The 23048-nt window shown below is 44.3% G+C and overlaps 2 protein-coding genes across 8 annotated transcripts in view; both read left to right on the forward strand.

Annotated features, from left to right (window-relative positions):
* The first annotated feature begins 446 nt into the window (after positions 1 to 446).
* LOC118903953 (butyrophilin subfamily 2 member A2-like) lies at positions 447 to 12693 on the forward strand. 7 transcript variants are annotated; one of them, XM_036869534.1, is made up of 8 exons: positions 447 to 652; positions 1150 to 1264; positions 2015 to 2362; positions 7088 to 7369; positions 8790 to 9011; positions 9424 to 9444; positions 9539 to 9565; positions 11052 to 12690. In XM_036869534.1, exons 2-8 carry the CDS (start codon positions 1180 to 1182, stop codon positions 11672 to 11674), a joined length of 1608 nt encoding a protein of 535 aa, XP_036725429.1. In that variant the 5' UTR covers positions 447 to 652; positions 1150 to 1179; the 3' UTR covers positions 11675 to 12690. The 7 variants fall into 7 exon arrangements, with proteins under 7 accessions (XP_036725429.1, XP_036725432.1, XP_036725434.1 ...); XM_036869537.1 differs by lacking the exon at positions 1150 to 1264 and adding an exon at positions 1303 to 1442 and having other exon boundaries at positions 11052 to 12680; XM_036869539.1 differs by lacking the exon at positions 1150 to 1264 and having other exon boundaries at positions 11052 to 12680.
* The window catches only part of BTN1A1 (butyrophilin subfamily 1 member A1), a 30452-nt gene continuing 9660 nt past the window's right edge, over positions 2257 to 23048 (forward strand). Inside the window, exon 1 of the mRNA XM_036869543.1 lies at positions 2257 to 2362. The gene's annotated coding sequence lies outside the window, so the exon portion shown is untranslated. The remainder of the gene's footprint in view (positions 2363 to 23048) is intronic.

Here is a 23048-nt window from a genome sequence, read left to right on the forward strand (position 1 = left end):
TGAGAGAAAAATTACATAAAGGGTACATTAATCAGTTGGTTATCATGTGGGCAACTGGGCTCCATCCCACCCAAGACTAAGAAACATGTGAAACTGTGAGATATGCTTATGCTTACGTCATCACACTCCCAACCCCAAACACTACACACACACACACACACACACACACACTTCTACACACGGCAGGCCTCTCCTGGTGATTAGCAGCAACGCCAAAATCCTCGGGGAATCTCAAGGCTTTTCAATAAAAAAATGAAAATATCTCGCTTCTGAAGAAAGAAAACGGAAAGTTTTTTAAAGGCTCCGTGCAGCTGTGCGTTTTTAAGTCCTAAGCTGTTTCTGTGTATTCTACCCAGTAACTGGTGAGAAAGCAGGTTCAGGGATGCCATTGGCTGGCTGACCCACGGCCTGCTCTAAATCATTCATTGGAGATCTTGTGACTTTGTGGTCCCCGAGTGGACCGGGTCCCGGGGACCGCAGCCCCCAGGCCGTGACTAACAGGAGGCGAAGAAAAGTTCCTTCTCCGCTTTCGGGAAGGTTTGGTCTGGTTGTGCCTGTGCCCACGGGCGGGTTTAGGGGGAAGACGGACAACCGGAAAATCATCATTTGAGCGTCAGAGGAGAAAAGAAAACGCGGAAGTTAATTCTAGAAGGTAAGAAACGGAGGGGACGCGCTACCGCTCGGGGTGGGGCGGGGAGTGGGGGGCAGTAGGCGGGAGGAACAGAACCGGATACGGGGAAAGGCGGGGTCCCGGGTAGGGGATGCTTCCGGGGGCGGGGGTGAGGGGAGGGAGGCTCTCCACCCCTGGCTTGACTTGGTGCCGAGCCAGATTCGCGGCGAGGAGGAAGGGAAGGGAGGGAGGATGGGTTTAGAAGAATATCAAGTGACGTCTGAAGAAACTCAACTCTGGCCGGAGAAGTGAGCCGAGGAGGGCGGAAAACTGTTTTCCCGATCGTTGCATTGTTGGCTTATTCCATGGAATGTTTAATGAAGCCATCTATCGGGAAATACCTGAACCGGGAAAGGAAGGGGGCTGCCCAAGACAGCAGTTGGGGCGCTGACGATAACCAACACGGGTTACAGGAAAGTTTGACCTAGATCAGAACTGTAGTGCCGAGTCTCCCTGGCTGATTCTCCACGTCTCTCTAGGCTTCCCGTCCCTGCCTCTCGTGGGTGCTTATGGAGCCAGTTGCTTCTCTGCATTTCTCCCTGCCAGGCTCCCTTCTCTTCTTCCACCTCCTCAGCTTGTTTGCAGCAGTCTCAGGTAGGGGTGCATGCCACTAACTCCTATCAACTTCTCAGAAAGGAAAATCAGCACTTCAGTCTGCAAAGAGGAAGGGTAAAGAAGGGCTGCAGTTGTGTTCGCTCACCTTTTCGTTCTGCACACGGTCTTCGAACGGATCCCAGCGCGCTCCATTAGCAATCCAGTGAGAGCCACAAAGGCGAGCTGCATATATAACTTAAAATTCTTAGTAGCTACGTTTAAAAAAGTAAAAAGAAACAGATAAAACAACTTTTCATAATCTATTTTAACTCCACATAACCAAAATATTATTATTTAAACTTTTAATTAATGTAAAATATTAACAGTGAGATATTTAACATTTTTTTTCTAAATTTTCAAAATTGTGTGTATTGTACATTTACAGCACACTCCAATTGGGACTAGCTAGTGGCTATCGTATTGGACAGCTCAAGTTTATAGTATACTCCAGGCACTGTGCTGGTTTGGGAAATAGAAAAAGATCTCTGTAAGCTCAGGGTCCATGGGGGGGTATCAGGGTATGCTTCTCAATGTGTTGTTCAAGAAGCATTAGCATCCTCAATAGACACCCCTCCTACCCCTGCTAGGTGTCTGTTACTATCGACCAGCCACATCTCTTGGCCCCCAGAATCCTGAGCCCAGGAAGCCCCTTAGAAAGAACATGTCTGCGCCCTGGCATATCCACTTCTTTCCCACCTTAGAGAGTTGATGGCTGGTGCCCTTGTCTGACTCTACCGCTTTGTTGAACAGTCCAATTTACTGTCCTGGGACCAGCTGATCCAATCCTGGCCATGGTGGGAGAAGACATCAAGTTACACTGCCACCTGTCACCTGAGAAAAACGCTGAGGGCATGGAGGTGCGGTGGTTCCGGACGCAGTTCTCCCCTGCAGTGTTCGTGTACAAGGGCCAGCGAGAGAGAACGGAGGAGCAGATGGAGGAGTACCGGGGAAGAACAACCTTTGTGAGCGAAGCTATCAGCAAAGGGAGCGTGGGGCTGATCATACACAACGTCACAGCCCGCGAAAACGGCATCTACCGCTGTTATTTCCAGGAAGGCAGATCCTACGACGAGGCCATCATGCACCTGATGGTGGCAGGTACGTCCTTTCGTTTTGTTCTGTCGCTTTTTCACAGACTGACTCTTAGGGAAAGTTTTTCTCCTCACCTCAGACCCCCTGCAGGCCAGCAGATTTTTGCCTAGAATCCCCTTTAAACAGGGAGGGTGGCTTTTCCCTGCTCAAGGACCCAGTGAGTGGGTTTGCTCTGCTAAACAGTGGGCATCGACTCTTGAGACGTACACACGGAACTCAGCTGTCACCTTGAGTAGGGACAAATGCTTAATCCCTACAAATTATTCTTATGCCTACTTGTGAGAGATCTCTAAGCATCTTCCTCAGTAACATGTTTTAGAATTAGACATCTTTATTGTGAAGTATTATACTCATACAGAAAAACTCATAGAACATTAATGTACAGATTACTGAATTATTATGAACTATAACCCATGTAACCACTACTCATGTCAAGAACTAGAACACTGCCTTCTACTGACCATGTTAGTTTGCTAGGGCTGCCATAACAAAAGAACCACAGACTGGGTGGCTTAAACAACAGAAATATATTTTCTCCAGTTCTGGAGGCTGGAAGTCCAAGATCAAGCTGTCAGCAGGTTTGGTTTCTTCTGAGGCCTCTCTCCTTGGCCTGCAGACGGCCACCTTCTCACTGGGTCCTCACGTGGTCTTTTCTCTGTGTCTTCATGTGGCCTTTCCTCTGTGGGTCCATGTTCCTGGTGTCTTTCTCTGTGTGTCCTAACCTCCTCTTCTTATAAGGACACCAGTCAGATTGGATTAGGGCCCACCCTAACAGCCTCTAACTTAATTACCTCTTTAAAGGCCCTCTCTCCAAATACATGCACATTCTAAGGGACTGGAGATTAGGGCTTCAACATATGAATTTTGCGGGGGCACAGTTCAGTCCACAACATGCCGCTTCTCAAAATCCCCAACTTAGACAGATTCCTAGGAAGAGACAGGCTGTATAATGAGAAATATACATCCTTAATAAGTACTACACATTTGTTCTCCAAAGTGTTTGTACCAATATACACTCTCGCCAATCATATATGATGCTCCGTACCTTTTTCATTAAGTCCAAAGAGAAGTTTTTCACATGTGATTTCAATCTATTTTTTTCTTTTTCGTAAGTTATTTTCCATGACTGTGAGGATCAAACACCATCCTTGACCCTTTTTACCCTCCTTCCCTACTTTTTTCCTTAGCACCTATCACCTTCTTACGTATATGCATTTTACTTATTTATCCAGATTATTATGGCTCTTCCACTAGAATGTAGATTTCATAAGGGATTGTTTTCTATTTTGCTCCTGCTGTATCCACATCTTTAGAACAGAACCTGGAGCATAACAGGTGCTCAACAAATATTACTGAAGGATTAAATGAATCTGCTCCATAATGCTGTAAGTGGTCATCACGTCGTGCCTGAGCTATCTCTATTCTAAGCCTGAGATCTGCTTTTTTTTAACCTTTCTCCTCCTGAGCCTCTTACCAGTCCATGCTTTTAATCATCTTTGAAGTATGCATTAGTCAGGATTGTCAAGGTTATGCTCTGGTCACAAGCAGCCCTCAAATCTCAATACGTTAAATCAACAAAGGTCTATTTCTAACACATGAAATATATCCTTCATGAGTCTGGTGGGGCCCTACTTCATACAGATCTGCCTGGAGCTTTGTGGTTCACCTGAGCAGAGCGAAAGAGAGCCCAGCAAATTACTCATTGGTTTGTAAAGCTTCTGCCTGGGAGGTGCTACATGTTATTTATACTCACATTTCATTGACCAAAGCAAGTCACGTGGTTATGCCTAACTATACAGGAGAGGGAAATACAAGCTTAACCATGGGCCCAGGTGAACTGAAAATTTTTTTTTCTAAAATTTTTTTTTCTAATTTTTTTTTCTAAAATTTTTTTTTCTAAAATTTTTTTTTCTAATTTTTTTTTCTAAAATTTTTTTTCTAAAATTTTTTTTTCTATAATTTTTTTTTCTAATTTTTTTTTCTAAATATTTTTAACTAAAAGGTTACCTTTTAGTAGCTGTTGCTCTTTGGATCCTGGATTAACAGCACTAAAAAGTACTCTTTCAGGTTTTTGTTACTAGACATTCTTTTAAAGCGTTATAGTCCACATCACAGTCAAAACCAATCAGGACCAGAAATTATTCACAGCTATGTCTCCAGCATCTAGCAAATTGCTTGGCACCTAGCAGGTACTTAATAAGTAGTTGTAAAATGAAGGACTGAAAAAGATGAATTGCTGATATCAAAATCAGAGTGGAAAAATTTACCCTTGGGCACCCCTCATTGCAGACATTCATAAATTCATTCCACAAATACTTAACAAGCGTCTCTTATGTTCAAGTCACTGTTTTAGAAACTGAGGATAAATCAGTGAACAAAATACATGAAGATCCCTACCCTCGTGGAACTGACATTCTGGAGGGTGCACAGAGCAATACATGAAATAATCAAACTGGATTTTATATCAGATGGCAACGAGTACTATAGAAAAAAATAAAGCAGGGAAGAGATGGAAAGTTCTAGGAGGCATGGAGGTAAGGTAATTAGAAATAGAATGGTCAGGAAAAGCTTCACGGAAAAGATGGCAATTGAACAAAACCAGAATGAAGTGAGGAAGTGAGCCATGCACGTCTACGGCTGCTGAGAGCATCCAGTGTGAAAGCCCATCTAGCACAACACAGGGCATGTGGGCTCCTGATAGGGGACCATATAGTTTATCACTCAAACTGTACACTTTTGAGAGTGAGAGGAGGCACTGTCAATAATTGCACAGGGACAAGTGGAATCAACAAGGACTGCCCAGGAAACTACAGCATATATGGACATCTCATTTCTTGATAAATATTAAGTTTGCCTTCTTTCCCTTTCCTCAAATACTAGTTGTCGTGAGAGTGACTGACATATAAATTATATACTAAGCCTACTGGTCCCACAGAGAAAGTGAGTGAGAATTTGGCCAGGCTTCAGGATAGAAATGGCATTTAAATGGGGATTTCTACAAGTTTATTGGCTTTAAGGTATGACCTCACTTCCGGTGTCAGAGTATTATACTTTAAAAGAAATGTTTGAAGAATGGAAATGCCTTTAAGACACACATAAATCAATGGCATTTCAGTCCACCAGACCAATGGAGGTTTGTGGACAGTGCGACCTTCCCAGTGGGCCTCCAACATAACTGGCAGGAGATCCCATCTTCGTTACTCAGAAGGGCAGTTTTGTATCTGATTAATGTAGAATATCATGGAAGAAGGGTTTCTCCACCCTTGTGTCCTGACTCTGTTCACAGCAGCACTACAGAGCTGACCACCATGTGTTTGTTTGTGGCAGGAATTTTCCATTCTTCCCCTGTAAACATGACCCTGACCTGCCCCACTCTGAAGTGAGTTGGTGTACAACTGTTTGCTTGTTTGTTTGTTTACTGTTTTCCGGTTTGGTTAATTGGCTGGCTGGTTTTGTCCTTAAGTCTATTGTCTCCTGCTTGCCCTTATTGAACCCGCCCTGGAACATTTTGTAGGATTTCTTTCCATCTTACCAAGTTGTTTTGAATCTTATCCCACTTCAAAGTTTCTGTGTGAGCCTTTCAATATGCAACTAGTTGTTTTTTATTTTCCATCTTGAAAAGATCAAATTGAGCAAGAAGCAGTAAGACTTAAGTGACTGCTTTAATTTTGTCTTTGGTATAATTTGTTGGATAGGCTTAACAAAGGAACTCCTTAAAAGAAGTTTGGATGATTGCTGGATACCTGGCTAAAGGGGCAGAAGTCTCCCGGGACCATGCATTTGCAGCTCTCTCATACCCAGTATTCTCTTTTATTGAGGATTCTCTGAAAGATAGAATAAGTTAGGAAGAGTCTGGATTCTTAGGACTTTTGACGATGATCTGCTGACATTAAGGAGGTGATGTTTTTATCTCAAGGATCCCAGGAGCATCCAGATCTAATAGGAGAATGTTGTCAAGGGACTGTAAGAAAATTACCTAATTGACTGAGCCCAATTGACTGGAAGGTAAACATCTCTGAATTGGGGTAAGGGTTGGCTTTGCACACTGGCTCTGTCAATTTTCCTAAAAACCAACAGCTGCTTATGATTATCAGATAGCTGTGGCGATGTGAAGTCCTAAACCAGGAGAAGAGGGTCAGTGCCTTGAAGTCAAAAAGTTTCTTAAGATTCTACCAGCCTGGCAGGTTTCTGTCCTTATTGTATTGACCTAGAACTTCAGGAAGCCAGAGCTACTGAGAAGTCCTCTCAGGGCAGAAAGTGAAAGCCTGCTTCTTTCTGGTCAGAGTGGACACACCCACCCGGAAGTGAGAAAATTAAAATCTCTAGCTGAATGAATCAATCAACCAACATTTATTAGGAGGCAGATAAATGCTTGCTCCCGTGATGGGGTCCGTAGGTGGAGCACAAAGAAAAGTACAATGTAATCCTTTCCCCACTTAGAGATCTCACAATTTTTTTGACATCTTGGTCTCCTGGTGTTCTCCAACATCAAGGTTTTCTTCCTTCCTTTCCTCCTTATTGTCTCCTTCCTTCCTTCCTCCATCCCTCCCTCTTTCCTTCCTTCCTTTCTCCCTTCACAGAAGGGAGTGCATGGAATGTGCGTAATCAGTTTCTCCGGACACCAGCTTCTTGCTCTCTCCCCGCATCCCTTGGCTCTCATCACTAAGAGCTGATCTGCTAAGACACTTCGGCTAAGACACCATTACCTCTTTAGCTGGTCTCTCTCCCCAGGCCTGGGTTCTAAGCCCGTTATTGAAATGAAGGGCCACGAGGATGGAGGCATCCGGCTGGAATGCACATCTATAGGGTGGTATCCAGAGCCCCGTGCCATGTGGAGGGACCCTTATGGTGAGATCATGCCCCCCCTGGAGGAGGCTTACACTACGAACGCAGATGGCCTCTTCATGGTCACCATGGCTGTGATCATCAGGGACCAGTCTGTGAGGAACGTGTCCTGCTCTGTCAACAACACCCTGCTCAACCAGGAGAAGCAAACTGTGATTTTCATTCCAGGTTAGTTCCCTGCTCTCTGGAGGCTCATCTCATGGAGGCGGGATCCTCAGCAGACAGACTGGAGCCCAGCATGGGGATGGGGAGTAGGGGCGTGGAGTGGAAGGGTCCTGGGCCCTGAAGAGCTAGAGGCTACAGCTGAGCTGAGGCCTCTCCCCTTGTCACAAGAGGAAAATCAAATCGTCTCAAAACACAGGAGTAGGAAGCCTCTTCTCTGAGGGTAAATCTGATAGTTTTGTTTTGTTTTGTTTTTCTCTGTTATGGTCCTTATCCTGCAGCAATTTTCAAACATTTAGAACAATCATAAATCAATGGACAGTGGTATGGGCAGGTAGTATCTGCTGAAGCCCTCCCTTCCTGCCCAAGAGATTTCCCAAGAGAAAGAGCTGGAGAAATTCTCTGTCTGTAGACATTCATAAATTCATTTAATACTGAACAAGCATCTCATATGTTCAAGACACTGTTCTAGAAACCGAAGGTAAATCAGTGAACAAAATACATGAAGATACCTGCCCTCATGGGGCTCACATTCTAGAACAGCAGAAGGCAATAAATGAAATCATGAATTAAAACAAGGAGTGAAATAATTAATTAAACTGTGGATTATATCAGTTGGTGATAAGTACCCTAGAAAAAAATTAGTGAGTGGGGGATAGGGAGTATCAGGGGCATAAGGCAGTTATAATTGTAAATAGGGTGATCGGGGAAAGCTTCACGGAAAAGATGGCAGTTGAGGAAGTGAGGAGTGAGCCATGCAGATGTTTGAGGACTGAGCAGGCCAGGTAGCAGGGACAGCATATGCACAGGGCTGAGGCAGGAGCATATCTGGCAGTTTCAAGGACCGCCCCCAAGACACAGGTGTGACTGGAATGGATTGAGGGCAGGGAGAGTTGGAGGAGATGAATTCAGAGAGACAATGGATCCGGATCATATGAGGCAGTGTAGGCCACAAATGGACTTTGGCTGTTAGTCTGAGTGAGATAGGAAACATTGCAGGGTTTTGAGCAGAGAAATAACATGATCTCACTTAGGCCGCTGTACTGAGGACAGACCGCAGAGGATATGGACAGAAGCAGGGAGAAGGCATTGCAATATTCTAGGCAAGAAGGATGGTGGCTTATACCATGTGGTGGCCGTATGGCTGGTTAGCTTTTAGTCACCCTGGTCTTACCCATGGTGACTCCAGATGTTACTGCTTTTTTGTCTGCTGGGGCCCCAACCCTGGCAATCACTGTGCGGCAAGCCAGTGCAGAGCCAAAGTCTCTTTCCCTAGCTGGGGTTCCTGAGACAGAAGCTGACAGAGCAGGGAGCTGGTGGGGGCCAGGGGGTGCAGGAGAGGCGCTCTTCAGATCTGCATCCAGAAGGGCTCTAATCCCAGGGCTCCTTTTTCTCACTAAATGGGACTTTTGGGCTCCCTTTTCAGAATCCTTTATTCCCAGCACATCTCCCTGGATGGTGGCCTTGACTGTCATCCTGCCTTCTCTGCTCCTCCTCATCGCTGGGAGCATCTGTCTCATCAAGAAACTCCAAATGGAAAAAAAGATTCTGTCCATGCAAATAGAGGTTGAAAATGAAGAGAAAGAAATTGCACGTAAGGAATTGGGGAAAGAACGTGTGGAAAAAGAGAAAGAACGTCAAATAAAAGGTAAAAGAGTAGGAAGACAGTCCACTGTCATACAAAAGGACACAGCTCGGGCAGCTAAAAGCCTGGGAAAGAGAGAGAGGACGTGAATAAAGGCAGTGGCAAGGGCTTAGAACTCTTCATGTCCTAGTAATGAATCCCTCAGACCTCGCTTTCTTCCATTCTGCAAATGTTGCATCCGTTGACCTGGCTACGTACAGCCCTATATTGTTGGACAAGAGCAAACCCAAATAAGTACTGATAATACCCAGCCACCTGATCATATATTATTTCTGGTATCTTGACAATTCCCAAGGCAGCGGGGGAGGGGGACAGTGGTATTCAAATAGAAGACCAGCCATCATCATTTAAGACAAACTCAAATTCTCTTAGTTCTTCTTTTGAGGACATTCATTTGTTTCTGTTTCTTTTTCAGAGCAACTTCATGAAGAACTGCGTAAGTTGAGCATTTCCTGAACTACTCCCTGCATGATTTACATTCTGCCCTGCATTATCTCCTGAAGCTCACCTCTCTGCCTGTCCCATTGCAGGATGGAGAAGAAGCCTCTTACATGCGGGTGAGCGCCTCTGACATTCCCTCAGATCCCGAGCTTTCTCCCCACCAGGCAGCCAACAGGACACATTAGAGGAGATGAACAAGGAGACCCAAGGCTGGCTAGGGGGAGCAGGAGCCTGGGGTCGGTTCACTAGCAGTATCCCACCCAATGCTGGAGCCTACCTCTGCTGTCAGGGAAGCCCCGCAGCTCTTAACCAACTCTATAGCTTACTTCCCACCATCCTTTCTTTTTTAGAATAATTTCATCCATGATTACCAAAGGTCTGCCATACATAATAGACGTCCCGAAAGGTTACCTTTTAGTAGCTGTTGCTCTTTGGATCCTGGATTAATTTGAAAGAAGACAATACTGGCTTAGCTATTTATAACCTGGGAGATGGTATAGACTGCACAGTGGAAGAGCCACGTGTGGGAAAAGCAATAAGCTTCCCAGGCCTGGCTGAGGGGTGTACAAATAGGGACCAGAAATGCCTTCCTGCTCCAAGAGAATGCTGATAACTCTGTGTAGCCTGCCAGCGCAGAGGACCTGGGCAGGTGGGAGACCACAGGGTCCAATTGCCTGGTCCTAGTGAGCACTTTGAGTTTTATGATTTGTCACTTTCTGCTCACAAGCATCAAAGAATGTAGGCTTTACTAGATCCCACAGCACTTGGACCTTTCCTCTTTCGAATTTCAAAATTATCACCATCACACATAGCAACTTGGAGAAAGAAGAAGATCATTTTAACACAATGATTTTGTGTTAGATGTAGACTGACTAAGTAATAGTAACTGCAGATGGGAGAGGGCTGCAGAACGTAGGGGGTCTGAGGCATTTCTTACATCCAGAGAGGTCATAGCTGTAGATGTCACACCAACGTTATTAAAGCAAAACTACCTTTTGCCATACTCACCTCTCAGGCAAGTATGGCAGGTAGACTTTGGGGGACATTATCCCTCTTTTTTACCCTTTGAAGGGTGCGCTTATTAGTCATGTAAATCAGTTGTCACCTGGTTAAACTGGTAGAACACAGAGGACCAGTGTAGGGACACTTTATCGCCCTTATCTGTGTAGGGAAAAATTGGCCTTAATGGCTTAATTGGGGGAGGGGGAGGGGATAGGTCCTCTTTGCTGGTTTAAGCCATGTGGGAAACTTTTTAACTAAAGAGAGTCCCAGAGACCATATATTTTGAATAGAAAAGAGGGCAGATCTGAGAACATTGAGAGAAAGCAGGAGCCATTAATTTCAGCTCATTTGCTGAACTTTCTATATTTCTTAGAGCCCCAGTTCTCCTCGACCTGAGGCAGCGCTCCTGCCACTTAAGAGACAGAAGTGCAGCCTCAGGAATTTTCTCTGTGAGCTGCCTGGGATCTGGGATCGAGGGGCCTTCACGGAAAAGGCGGTTACATGGGGGAATCTCCCACCAGCTTTCTGGGATCTCTCTGGGGACCAGGAATCTCACAATCTCCTGAGATCCCAGGCCTAAACCTGAGACTTCCTCTGCAGCTGATGTGGTCCTGGACCCGGACACCGCTCATCCCGAGCTCTTCCTGTCAGAGGACCGGAGAGGTGTGAGACGGGGTCCCTCCAGGCAGAGCATGCCTGACAACCCGGAGAGATTTGACTGTCAGCCTTGTGTCCTGGGCCTAGAGAGCTACTCCTCAGGGAGACATTACTGGGAGGTGGAGGTCGAAAACGTGATGGTTTGGGCTGTGGGTGTTTGTAGAGACAGTGTTGAGAGGAAAGGGGAGGCCCTACTGGTTCCTCAGAATGGCTTCTGGACCCTGGAGATGTTTGAGAACCAGTACCGCGCCCTGTCCTCCCCGGAGAAGATTCTCCCCCTGAAAGAGCGCCTTTGCCGGGTGGGCATCTTCCTGGACTACGAAGCTGGAGATGTGTCCTTCTATAACATGAGGGACAGGTCGCACATCTACACGTGTCCCCGTTCACCCTTCTCTGGGCCCCTGAGGCCCTTCTTCAGGCTGGGGTCTGATGACAGCCCCCTCTTTATCTGTCCAGCGTTTACAGGGGCCCAGGGGGTCACGGTGCCTGAGGGCGGCCTGGTCCTTCACAGGGCAGAGACCCACCACAGCCTCCAGGACCAATTCCCCGGTCTCAGAGCCAAGTAGAGAACCCAGGCCACCTCTACTGCCACAGCACAGCACCCCCTGGAGGAAAACCACCCTCCTTCCTTCTGGTCACAGAAGAGAATCTCCTCCAGAGGTCCCCTGGACACCTCCTCAAGCCCCAGCCCCATCTCTCCCTCATTAGGCTGTTGCTTTAGTAACTCATTTGCACGTAACGATGGGGCAGGGGCCAGTCTCAGGAACACGAGTGCTGCCACATGGCTCCCAACCAAGAAGTGTGAGAAAGTGACAGGCAGAAAACTGGTTGCTTTAACATCAGAGTGACACATTCAGCCTGAGACTGGAGTTGACACCAGATACTGTGGATTTGGGGTGAGGACGCACTAGGATGTAAGAGGGAAGCGGGAACCACAGATGGAAGTCAGAGATAGAGGAAGTGAGACCTGAGAGGTGGGCCGAGGCTATGGATGTGGTTAAGCCGCACCATTACAGCTAAGGGGTCCCAGGAGCTGATGGGCCATTTCCAACCCACCCCCAAGATTTCCAGGGCATACAGTAAAGCTCCCCAGGCCTAGATCCGGATGAGGAAGGATGAAGGACGAGGATACTTCTGGACATGGCCTGGCTCAGGTGTCCCTACAATAAACAAGGTGTCAGTACTTAGTTATTGAGAGTGGCCTAAGGTTTAAGGTCCCAGCTGAGCAGGTAAGCATCGGACCAAGTGGATCTCTAGGTTCAGGTTCAGTGGGGAGAGCAGTGCTTTCCAGCTTTTTGGCCTCAGGATGCCTTTAGACACTTAAAAATTACTGAGGACCCTAGAGAGCTTTTGCTCATTTGGGTTATATATCTATCAATATTTGTGGCATTAGAGATTGGAACTGAGAAATGTTTAAAATGTATTTATTTATTAATTTATATTAAAAATAGCAACAAGCCAATTATAGGTTAATATAAAAAAACATTTCATGAAAAATAACTGTCTGTGTTCCCAATGCAAAATAAAGTTTATTGAGAAGTGTGGTATTCTTTAACGTTTTTGCAAATCTAATGTCTGGCTTCTTGAAGGTGGCTAGATCCTCACATCTGCCTCTGTATTCAGTACTGGGATATCACAGGTCATGTAGGCTCTAAAGAATGTAACTGTACACTAGTGAGAGAGTGAGAGCAAAAATGAAAAATAATATCTTAGTATCATTATTATGGAATAGTACTAATCTTGTAGACTCCTTGCAAGTATTACGGGGACCACCCAGAAATCTGCAAAACATCTTTTGAGAACCAGGATAGAGGATCCTGGAATTGAGTCAGTCATCTAAAATGATGACATAAACGGCAGTATTTTGGACTTTACATAATTCAGCCATCCAATTGTAAAACTTGGCTGAAAACTTTAAAAGGTATTTCTAAAGTTCAAAATTGTTTTACTGCAGTTTCAAATGGAGACATTCTGGAAAAAATCAGGAACATTGAAATAGGTGATTTGTTGAGATGGAAGACTGGCTTATTAATGTGTATGTGTGTGTGTTGTTTTTATTTTTGGTATTGTTGTTATAATAATATTTGAACAGTTTTAACTAAAAGCACCAGACTGCGAGTCAGGAAACAAGTACTACTAATAACTGCCTATATTAATCTTAGGCAAGTTACAGCTTTTCGGTGTTTTGATATTCTGTAAAATAAGGCTTTGAGTGGGTTTGCATATCTTTTATTATAGTTTACAAAACACTTTCACTCATGCAGTATCCTTGCTTTCTCATAGCAAATATATTGATCCCCATTTCACAGTGAAATAGTGAGGTCTAGTAAGTTAAAGCGATTTTTTTTTTTTTGTTCAAGGAAAATAGAGTTTTCATTCATACTTTTTTTTTTTTGATAAATCATGCCTCATCTTTAAGGTGCCTTATAAACATAAATTTCAAATGTCTTAAGTATTTATTGAAACTAAGCATGAACCCAATGCTCTGCTAGTCACTGTATAAAATATGTAAATAGTATAAAACTCGGCTCCTATCCTTTACTGTCTTCTTTCATATCTTTACTTATTCATTCACTCTCAACAAATTTATCACCTTTAATGTGTCGACCATGTACAGTCTGTTGTGCCACAAAGGAAATAAACAGGGTGATATTATGGAGAGGAATGGGTGGGGGCTGAGGGGGACCACTTTAGATGGCAATGTTAAGGAGGGCTTCCTGGAGGAAGTGATGGTTTTTCTGAGACTTGAGGACTAAGAAAGATTCCCGACCATCGGGAATCTTGTGCATTACGAGCCCCAAAGCAGAAATAAACTAACTAGTTAAAGGAACATAAACCCCTACAGTCAGAGCAAAGATTGAGAATGGGACAGGCAGGAAACAAGTAGAAAGCAGACTATCTGGGACCTCGTAGCAAAGTGCTGAGAATCAAACAGAGTCTTACTGAAAACCAAAGCTCAAATGAACAGAAGATGTCTGGAGTCACCCGAGAGTTATTTTTATTTCCTTTTCCCAGAAGGATTACCTTTTTTTTTTTTTTTTTGGCTGCTCTGCGCATCTTGCTGGATCCCCGACCAGGGACTGAACCCAGGCTCCGCCCTGGCAGTGAAAGCACGGAGGCCTAACCGCCCGACCGCCAGGCAATTCCTGGGTTACTCATTCTTAGCAGTATGAGTAATTTAATTTTCCAGAATTTCCTTTTTCCTGGGTTTGGGGGCTGGGAGCGAGGTGGAGTAGAGTATGGAGAAAAGGGGAACGCCCCCCAGGGACTCTTCCCCTTCTTTGGGTGTCACGGCTCAGGCCTGGCGTAGTGATCCCAGCGCCCTCAGTGGCTGAGATCCGCGGTATCTGTGATCCCACCAGCCCTCTTGGCTCTGTAACTTAGATCAACCCCAAGAGGAGGGGGAAAAAAAAGAATTCTGAATCAAGACCTTCCAGTGGAAGTTTTTCAGATTTTGGCATGTTGGATTAAAGAGAGACTTTAATCTTTTACCTCAGATGGGCTGAGAGTTATCGTCAGTGGTTATTGCTGGGCAATGGTTAATCTTGTTACCCTTTGATCCCCGTGTGGGAGAGAGTAGGCTGGGCCAAGGAGGGAGATGGAGTGAGGATATTGGAAGTTAGGCCTTCTTGGCATATCCTACCATAATTAGAAGTTTTCCCAACTTCTGGGAAAGTGAAACTTGCATATCCCTGGACTCATGAAGAGCTTTGGTTAATCATATAACCATTTACCCAGGTCTGACAGGAAGCAGCCAGGCACATTGCTGCCAGGCTGGTTCACAGGATCATTTCATTTTCTCCCCAGCCTCCCCCATGCTTGACCCCAAACCAACCCTTTTGTACCACAAAGCACAAGGCACATGTATAATTATCCCAGACCTTTCAATTACAGTTACTGATCAAACTTAGAGGACTTTGGTATCAGAGACAGAAGTAATCTGACACAGATAAGGTACATGTACAATGATCAGTAAATAAGCTAACATTTATAGCCAAGCAGTTTCTGGTGAGTGTGAATCAACACACCTGCAGCTTATTCTTACATCCATCCAACAATCGCTGGCTGTTGGCCATGAGCCAAGCACTGTCTAGGCGCTGAGGAAAATAACAGTGACTAGGGCAGGTGACATGCGTGGGGTATTGCCAACCCAGGAAGTACACCCAAGCTTCGATGGCCATACTTTCTATTGAGGCTTCATTATGTAGGCTTGATTGATTGAATCATTGACCACATAGTGATTGAACTCCATCTCCAGCCCCTCTCTCTTCCTGAGTCGAGCTGACAGCACATAGCCCAAAGCCCCAACCCCCTAATCACATGATTGGACTTTCTGGCTTGGTGATTCCCCATGAGTCATCTCATTAGAGTAAACTATCAGGTACAATCCAGAGAGCTCACCAGGAATAACACAACACTCTTAACACTCGGGAAATTCCAAGGGTTTAGGTTATTTCCCAGGAGCCTGAACAAAGGCCAGACCTCTTACCACACAGTTTGAGAAAGAACATCAAGGGCAAAGGAGTAGGGTGCAATTGGATTTGGGGTACTACCTGAACAAAAAGGTGAGAGCAGTCAAAGGATGGTAGGAAAAAGAGTGGGCAGACCAGAGAAACAGGGAGAGCCAGATCAGTGTAGACTCTTGGGGCAGCGAAAGAAGTTTGTGTTTTCTTCTAAATACAATGGGAAGCCACTGTATGATTTTAAACAAGGAAGAAACATAATGATTTCCGGTAATTCCCTGGCGGTCCCGTGGTTAGAACTCCCCGCTTTCACTGCCGAGGGAGCGGGTTCAATTCCTGGTCGCGCCGCAGCCAAAAACAAGAAAACAAAACCAAAAAAAAGAAACACCTAATGATTTCCTTCTAAAAGAGAGTCAGAGGAGACAGAACAACAGAAGCAGAGGATAGAGATAGAAAGATTTGAAGATGCTATGCTACTAGACTTGAAGTTGGAGAAACGGGTAGCCTCTAGAAGCTGGTGTTGGGCACGCTACTCCAAAAAGTCTGAGAAAACTGCAGGAGGAAGGCTTCCCACTCTCGCCTTTTTTCCCTGAAAGCAGGAAATAAATCTCGCATATGAAAGGTACCCTCCCTGTACCAGGAGGAAGGGAGATATCCTTATCACCAGAGAGAAGGCTATATAAACAAACCTTGCTACTTCTTCACCATTTACTACCCCTAGCCCAAGCCCCTTCGCCATGTCAATTTTTCACACATTTATTGTTTCTTTGCCTAAAATGTATTAAAGCTTCCTGCTCTGGTCATTTCTTCAGGTCTTCATCCTCTTGTGAGGGTTCTCATGTACATGTAAAAATTCAATAAAATGTGGATGCTTTTCTCCTGTTAATCTGTCCTTATCAGTTTAATTTTCACACCCAGCCAAAGACCCTCAGAGGGTTGTTTTTTATTTTTTATTAAAAAAACTTTTTGTTGAAGTATAGTTGCTGTACAATATTATATAAGTTACAGGTGTACAATATAGTGATTCGCAATTTTTAAAGGTTATACTCCATTTATAGTTATTATAAAATATTGGCTATATCCCCCATGTTATACAATATATCCTTGTAGTTCATTTTATACCTAATAGCATACCCCAACCTCTATATTGCTCCTCTCCGCTAGAAGGTTGTTTTTGAACATGATAGCACTGCACTTCTAGGAACCAGTTTCTACATTGGGTACTTATTACTGAGCAACAAATCACCCCACAACTTACTGGCTTAAAATAACACTCATTTGTTATTGTTCCTATGTCTGGGTGTCAGATGAGTGTGGCTAATCTACTCCTCAGCTCAGCTGGGCTTTTCTGCTTCAAGCTGCAGTGGCTAAACAGCTCTATGAGTTGGCTATTCCACTTGTCTCCTATCCTCCTAAGACTAGAGGGCTGATCAGAGCAGTTTCTTCTTATGACAAACAGTTCCTTATGGTGTTCACGAGTGAGTAGAAACATGCAAGCCCTCTTAAGAGGTCTTGGAACAGACACATTGTCACTTTCACCCACATGCCATTGGCCAAAGCAAATCATGTGGGCAAAGGCAAAGGCAAAGTCAAGGGGTGACTTGCCCAGGATGAGGCCATACCAAAGGTGAGGATTCAGGGAGGACTGAAGGATTGAGGTCAGTCATTCAATCTTTCACACCATTGTTCAAGATGCAACCAAATTTCTATTTCTATGTCCTCCTCAAAGCCTTCTCTTAGTATTTCCATCCACAGGACTCCTCCCATCTGTAGACATGTGCTGGGATGCCATACCCTCTGAGATGACTTCCACTGAAAAGTCATCCTAGTTTAGAAATTTAGAAATATGATTCTAGATTTTTCAAAGTTGGAAGGGACTCTAAAGGTTATAAAGCCCCAAATACCTTTAGATCTGAAGGAAAAGGCAGCCTCTGACTGAGGAAGAAAGAAACAAGCCTGGCAGTGGCTCCAGCGTTCTCCACTTAAACATTTCACAGACACTAACATCAGGCAAGACCATTCTGTGATTGTGATGGAGTGAGACAAAAACAAATCCACTCCGCAGTCATGTCAGAGCACAGACCAAAAAACAAGAACACCATGCAAGCTACAAAAATGACCATACACCTCCCTCTCTCGGCTGACTGCAGTAATTGCTGCTTCTTTACCACTTAAATCTTTTTTTTTTGACGGTGCCCTGTGGCTTGTGGGATCTTATTTCCCCGACCAGGGATTGAACCCGGCCCCCTGCAGTGGAAGCATGGAGTCCTAACCATTGGACCACCAGGAAATTCCAGCCCACTCTGTTCCTCCACTTCCTAATAAAAATTGGAATATTCAATCATACATCAGTCTGCTGCTTTCTTACATCAGTCTGCTGCTTTCTTACAGCAGTCATCAAGAGCAAACCCTTCATTCTTTGAACCTCCCCCAAATCACCCAACACAAACCTAAATCCTGTAATAAGTTCTTCCACACACTCTCACTGAGACATACACCCCCAGCCCCCCATGGTGTGTTGAATCCACGCTGCTGTAACAAGTAGCAACAAATCCAATTTCGTTCAACTGCAGTTGGGCTTTGGCTGGTGGCCTTCAACATGGTCACAGGCAAGCAGAACCCCACTATCAGCCTCCCATGCTCACTCCCATCCACCCCAAATTTGGCCCCAGACTTTCAGTTCTCCAGATACAACAAAATCTCTCAGTATCGAAAGCCAAGAGGAACTTCCTGCAGATTTCTCAGAACAAAAATTGAAACAAAAAGTATTCTTTGTTCATGATTTATTGATAATTTTTCAATAATCAAGTATTCACAGAAGAGAACAGTCACTCCATTGTGTGTTTCATGCTCACATTCCATCCTCCTTCCCCCATCTTTAACTCAAATCTTAACTGGTTTTGTTCTGTTTATTTTCCAAAGAAACTCATAAAAGAGCTTAGAGAATTCTGGTGTTCCCTCCATTGTTCCATAAATGAGGCTTTGTATCTCTTATAAAACCTCTCTGTTACTACAGAATAGAAAAAAGTACAATTGTGTGCAGGTCAATGGCTCTTCATTTCTCTGGGACTCAGAGCTCATATCTCTCAGGGATTCAAAGCCTCAGGGCACACAAAATGAAAAATACTGACAGCATTTCACTGATGAGGGTGGAGAGAACAGAGATGGTGGTAAATTGCCTCAACATTCTCCTTAGGAGACATACAGGTCCCTTGGAATATGACCATAAGATTAGCTAACCCAAGAAACTTGAAGTTCAGGCACACTAATCGGTAGTTGATAATCAGGAAAGAAGTTGGTGTGGGGCTGGAGCGGGGAAGGCTGGGAGTGGAGACCAGGGGGCAGGCGGAAAAATGTCACCTGGGGATACCTGACAATTCCTACCACGGTGTCTCATTTCTTTGGAGAAAAAGAGATGCCCTCTGAATCTCTCACATTCACTGATTCTCAGTCTCCCCTCTCTCTGTCTCTGTCTCTCTCTCTCTCTCCTTGGTGGTCACCTGCATACCCTTCCTATTGGTGTTCACCTAGAAAATCCTCAGCCAATGAGGGGCTGGATTATGGATAAATCCTTCTGCTTTCTCCTCCCTCGTTGACAACTCTGAATTGGGTAGTTTCCAGTTCCACACAATCTCCCAGAGAGTCCCTAGCAAGACTGAGTCCCAGGCACCCATAACAGTAATCCGGGTGTTATCACACTCTTTATTGGCTCTCCCCTGTCTCATTTCTTCCCTTCCCCACCATGCTTTCTAGGATCACCTCCCAAGTAAATTACTTGCATCCATGTCTGTGTCTGGGGGTCTGTTTTGGGGAGAACTCAAACTAAGACAAGGTCTGATCAGGGAACATGGAGTGACATCTGTGATAAGAGGAAAACAAGGTGAAGTCAGACCAATAATGAATTCATGGCCTGCTTCTAAAACACTATAAACTCTGTGTGTTCATGTTTTCTATAGCCTGTCCTCCAGAGGGTGAATAGAGCCCTGCTTTGGAGGAATTTGCCCCACCAGCTAACAGGAAGAGAGGGTGCAATGGGGTGGATTCTGGGAAGAACTCAGAGTGGTCCATACAACTGTTCCCCTTCCCTAAATCTTCTAATTTTTCCCTTGCACAATCCAACCTCACTTTATTGACTCCCATACGTTCCTTTCCTAACCCTCTTCTTTGTTCTAGGAACTCTCCATTTCAAAAGCATTTCCCGGGATGTGACTCAGAGATGTCACCACTCAACCAGACCTCAGCCTCTTGCTCCCTGGGAACACATTTAACCTCACTCCATCCCCACGAACCCCACTTCTACACAGAAATCCATCGTATCTTCTTCAGACCTCTTCAATTTCTTTCTAACCCCCATTCACATATGCAAACTCTGTTGGGCTACAACGCACATAATTTATTTTCTTCCAGGTTTATTGAGACATAATTCATGTACAGCACTATATATGTTTAAGGTGCACAGCACAATGATTTCACTTATGTATATCGTAAAATGATTACCACGATAAGTTTAGTGAACACCCACCATCATATATAGATACAAAATCAAAGAAAAAGAAAAAATTTTTTCCTTGTGTTGAGAACTCAGGATTTATTCTCTTAACAACTTTCATATATATTATACAACAGTGTTAATTATATTTATCATGTTGTACGTTACATCCCTAGTACTTATTTAGCTTATAACTGGAAGTTTGTACATTTTGACCACCTTCATCCAATTCCCCCTCTCCCCACCCTCCACTTCTGATAACCACACATCTGATCTCTTTTTCTATGAGTTTGTTTGTTTGTTTGTTTTGAAGTATAATTGACCTACAGCACTATGTTAGTCCATGCTGCACAACACAGTGATTCAATATCTCTATACATTACAAAGCGATCACTACAAGATGCACATAAATTTAATACAGGCTTGGTAAATAGGGGGATTATGTCAGTATTATAATGTCAACATATCATGAGGTCACATCTAGTTATTACCAGTATGCCAGTAGTGTGTGTCCTGAGAAAGAGCAGCTGACCTCAAAGGTCACTACAAGCCACAGAATACGGTGCTGTGCATGATGTGCCCATTCGCACCCAGCCCTTTGTCTTAGCTCGGTTTAGCCACGTGCAAAAGAAATAAGCCCAAGACTCTGAGCCAGAACCATCCCCCAGGGTCATCTCCGCAATTCATGTAGAGCCAGCAGCTGCCTCTTCAGCTGCGGCTTGTGAATAAGAAGAGGAAAAAGCTCCTGTGGACCGGCAGCAGCCGGCAGGGAGAACCCTGGTAGCAGTCCAGACCTAAATCCCTGGGAGGGATGGGGATGGGGCTAGGGAGGGATTGTAATAGCGCTAATAAATTACCTGAGACGTCTGACTATGGAAACTGTACTTAGAGACTGTTAAGGGCTGGGAAAAATCTGTGATGGGAACACAGAAAACTAAACAAAGGAAATAAGGTGAATCATTTAACTCCGTCCCTCCCCCATCCCCCTCAAACACAAAAAGTTGTACAGGAAAATAAATGTAATCATATGTGATCCTCAGCTCCATAAAAACATAGCCACAAAACCATGGTATTGGAAACGCTGAACAAAAATGATATATTTCTATTGGTGATATAAAAGAATGGTATTAGTCAGAGTTCTCCAGAGAGACAGGACCAATAGGATATACAGTATACAGATATATAGAAGGAGATTTATTATGAGGGCTAGGCTCACGTGATTATAGAGGCAAAGAAATCCCACAATCTGCCCTCTGGAACCTGGAGGCCCAGGAAAACTGGTGGTGTAGTTCCAGTCCAAACTCGAAGAACTGTGAACCAGGGGAGCCAATGATGTAAGTTCAGGTCAGAGTCCAAATGCCAGAGAACAAGAAGTGTTAATGTCTGAGGGAAGGAGCTGGAAGTCCCAGCTCAAGCACAGAGCAAATTCGCCCTTCCTGCATCTTTTTATTCTATTCAGGCCCTCAAAGGATTGGATGATTCCCACCTGCATCGGTGAGGACATCTCTTCACTTACTGATTCAAATGCTTCTCCCTTCTGGAAACAGCCTCACAAACACAACCAGAAATGACCTTTTACCAGTTACCTGGGTAGTCCTTAGCCCAGTCAAGTTGACACATAAACTCAACCATCACAAGAACGAAATCATCACTGATCATAATAGAGCATCAAAAAGTAATATCTAAAAATGGATTCATCAAGAAATAGCAACATAAATGTTACTCCTGAGACATATCTAGATAAATACCAGACAAAACCGCAAAGCATTTGAAGAGGCTATTTCTAGGGAATGAGGAAGGATAGGGTGGAAGTGGGACTAGTGCTTTTCTTAAAAGCTCTTTATACTTTTTTTTTTTTTAATGCTTTGTATGAATTACTTTGACAGAATAAAAACTACTTCTTAAAAAAAAGGAGTAAGTGGTTGCCTCAGTCAAATGCTGTTGGATGTCAAGTAAGACGAGGAAGAGAATAATCATTGGATCTGACAATTTATAATATTAGGAAATTTGAATCGTGTGTGGTGAAAAGGAGAGTGTAGGGGGAGAAGCCCTGACGTCTTGTCATTGCATTTGCTCTTATCCGGAGCACATCACACTCCTCAGCCCAAATAGTTTCATGTCTAAGAGGAAACAGTTTATGTTTCTAGGGCCCCAGAATAACAGGAACTTGCTCATAGCAGCCCCACATCACAAAGGCACCTAAAAAACAATGGGAGCCATGAAAACTGGGGGCATCTAGAATCTCTGTTCCCTGATTGAGCCTGGACAATTCAGAGATCCTGCCACTGATTGTCCAAAACTGCTAGTTTCTGTCGAAATGACTCAGATATTATCCAGTCAGAACCTTGGCTGCCACATAATACCTTGAATACCATTTGCTCTCTATTTCCCCAACCCCTTTCTTTCAGTCTAGCTCTCTTGCGTGCAAGTAAAAGCTCTTCCCCCTGCCCCAAATTTTCCTATAAGATATTTTGACAATGTAGAGCAAGGGATAGAAGTCTAATCCGAATGGGTTGAGGAGAGGAAACACATTATCGGTGATATTTTTGAAAGTTAAGCACAAATGGGAGCTGAGAATGAGGCAGGCACGTTTCAAACTAGGAAAGCCAAGGACTGGTGGGTGTGATTTAAGCTGCAAATTCTACTTCGGGTCTATATGCTGATAAGAGGTCAGAGACCTCAAAGAGCTCAGTTTAGGAGGGGAAGAAAGACCTGGAAACAAAAGACAAAAATAAACACATCTGCATCACACAGTAGGATTCAGGTCAGATTTGTGCCAGCAAAGAGGGACCAGGAAGTTGTCCATGTCACAGGATAAACCTGGCCCATCTTCCTGGAGAGTTGATTTCACTTGGAGGGGGCAATGTCTAGCCAGAGTCATATTTTTTTTTAAGTTTCATGTGTAATGCAGCAAATTGTTTAATTTACTTTAAACATTATAGATAAGACCAAAGACTTCAAAAGTGTTTCTCATGTGAGTTGGACAGT

The sequence above is a fragment of the Balaenoptera musculus genome, chromosome 11, assembly GCF_009873245.2.
Source record: "Balaenoptera musculus isolate JJ_BM4_2016_0621 chromosome 11, mBalMus1.pri.v3, whole genome shotgun sequence".
NCBI lineage: Eukaryota > Metazoa > Chordata > Mammalia > Artiodactyla > Balaenopteridae > Balaenoptera > Balaenoptera musculus.

What these genes read in the sequence shown, in the direction of transcription:
- LOC118903953 (XM_036869534.1), top strand. Translation starts at nt 1,180, where the DNA reads ATGGAGCCAGTTGCTTCTCTGCATTTCTCCCTGCCAGGCTCCCTTCTC. An exon ending in CATGCACCTGATGGTGGCAG is followed by an intron (nt 2,363 to 7,087) that starts GTACGTCCTTTC and finishes CTCTCTCCCCAG; the next exon opens with GCCTGGGTTCTAAGCCCGTT. An exon ending in GAAAGAACGTCAAATAAAAG is followed by an intron (nt 9,012 to 9,423) that starts GTAAAAGAGTAG and finishes TTTCTTTTTCAG; the next exon opens with AGCAACTTCATGAAGAACTG.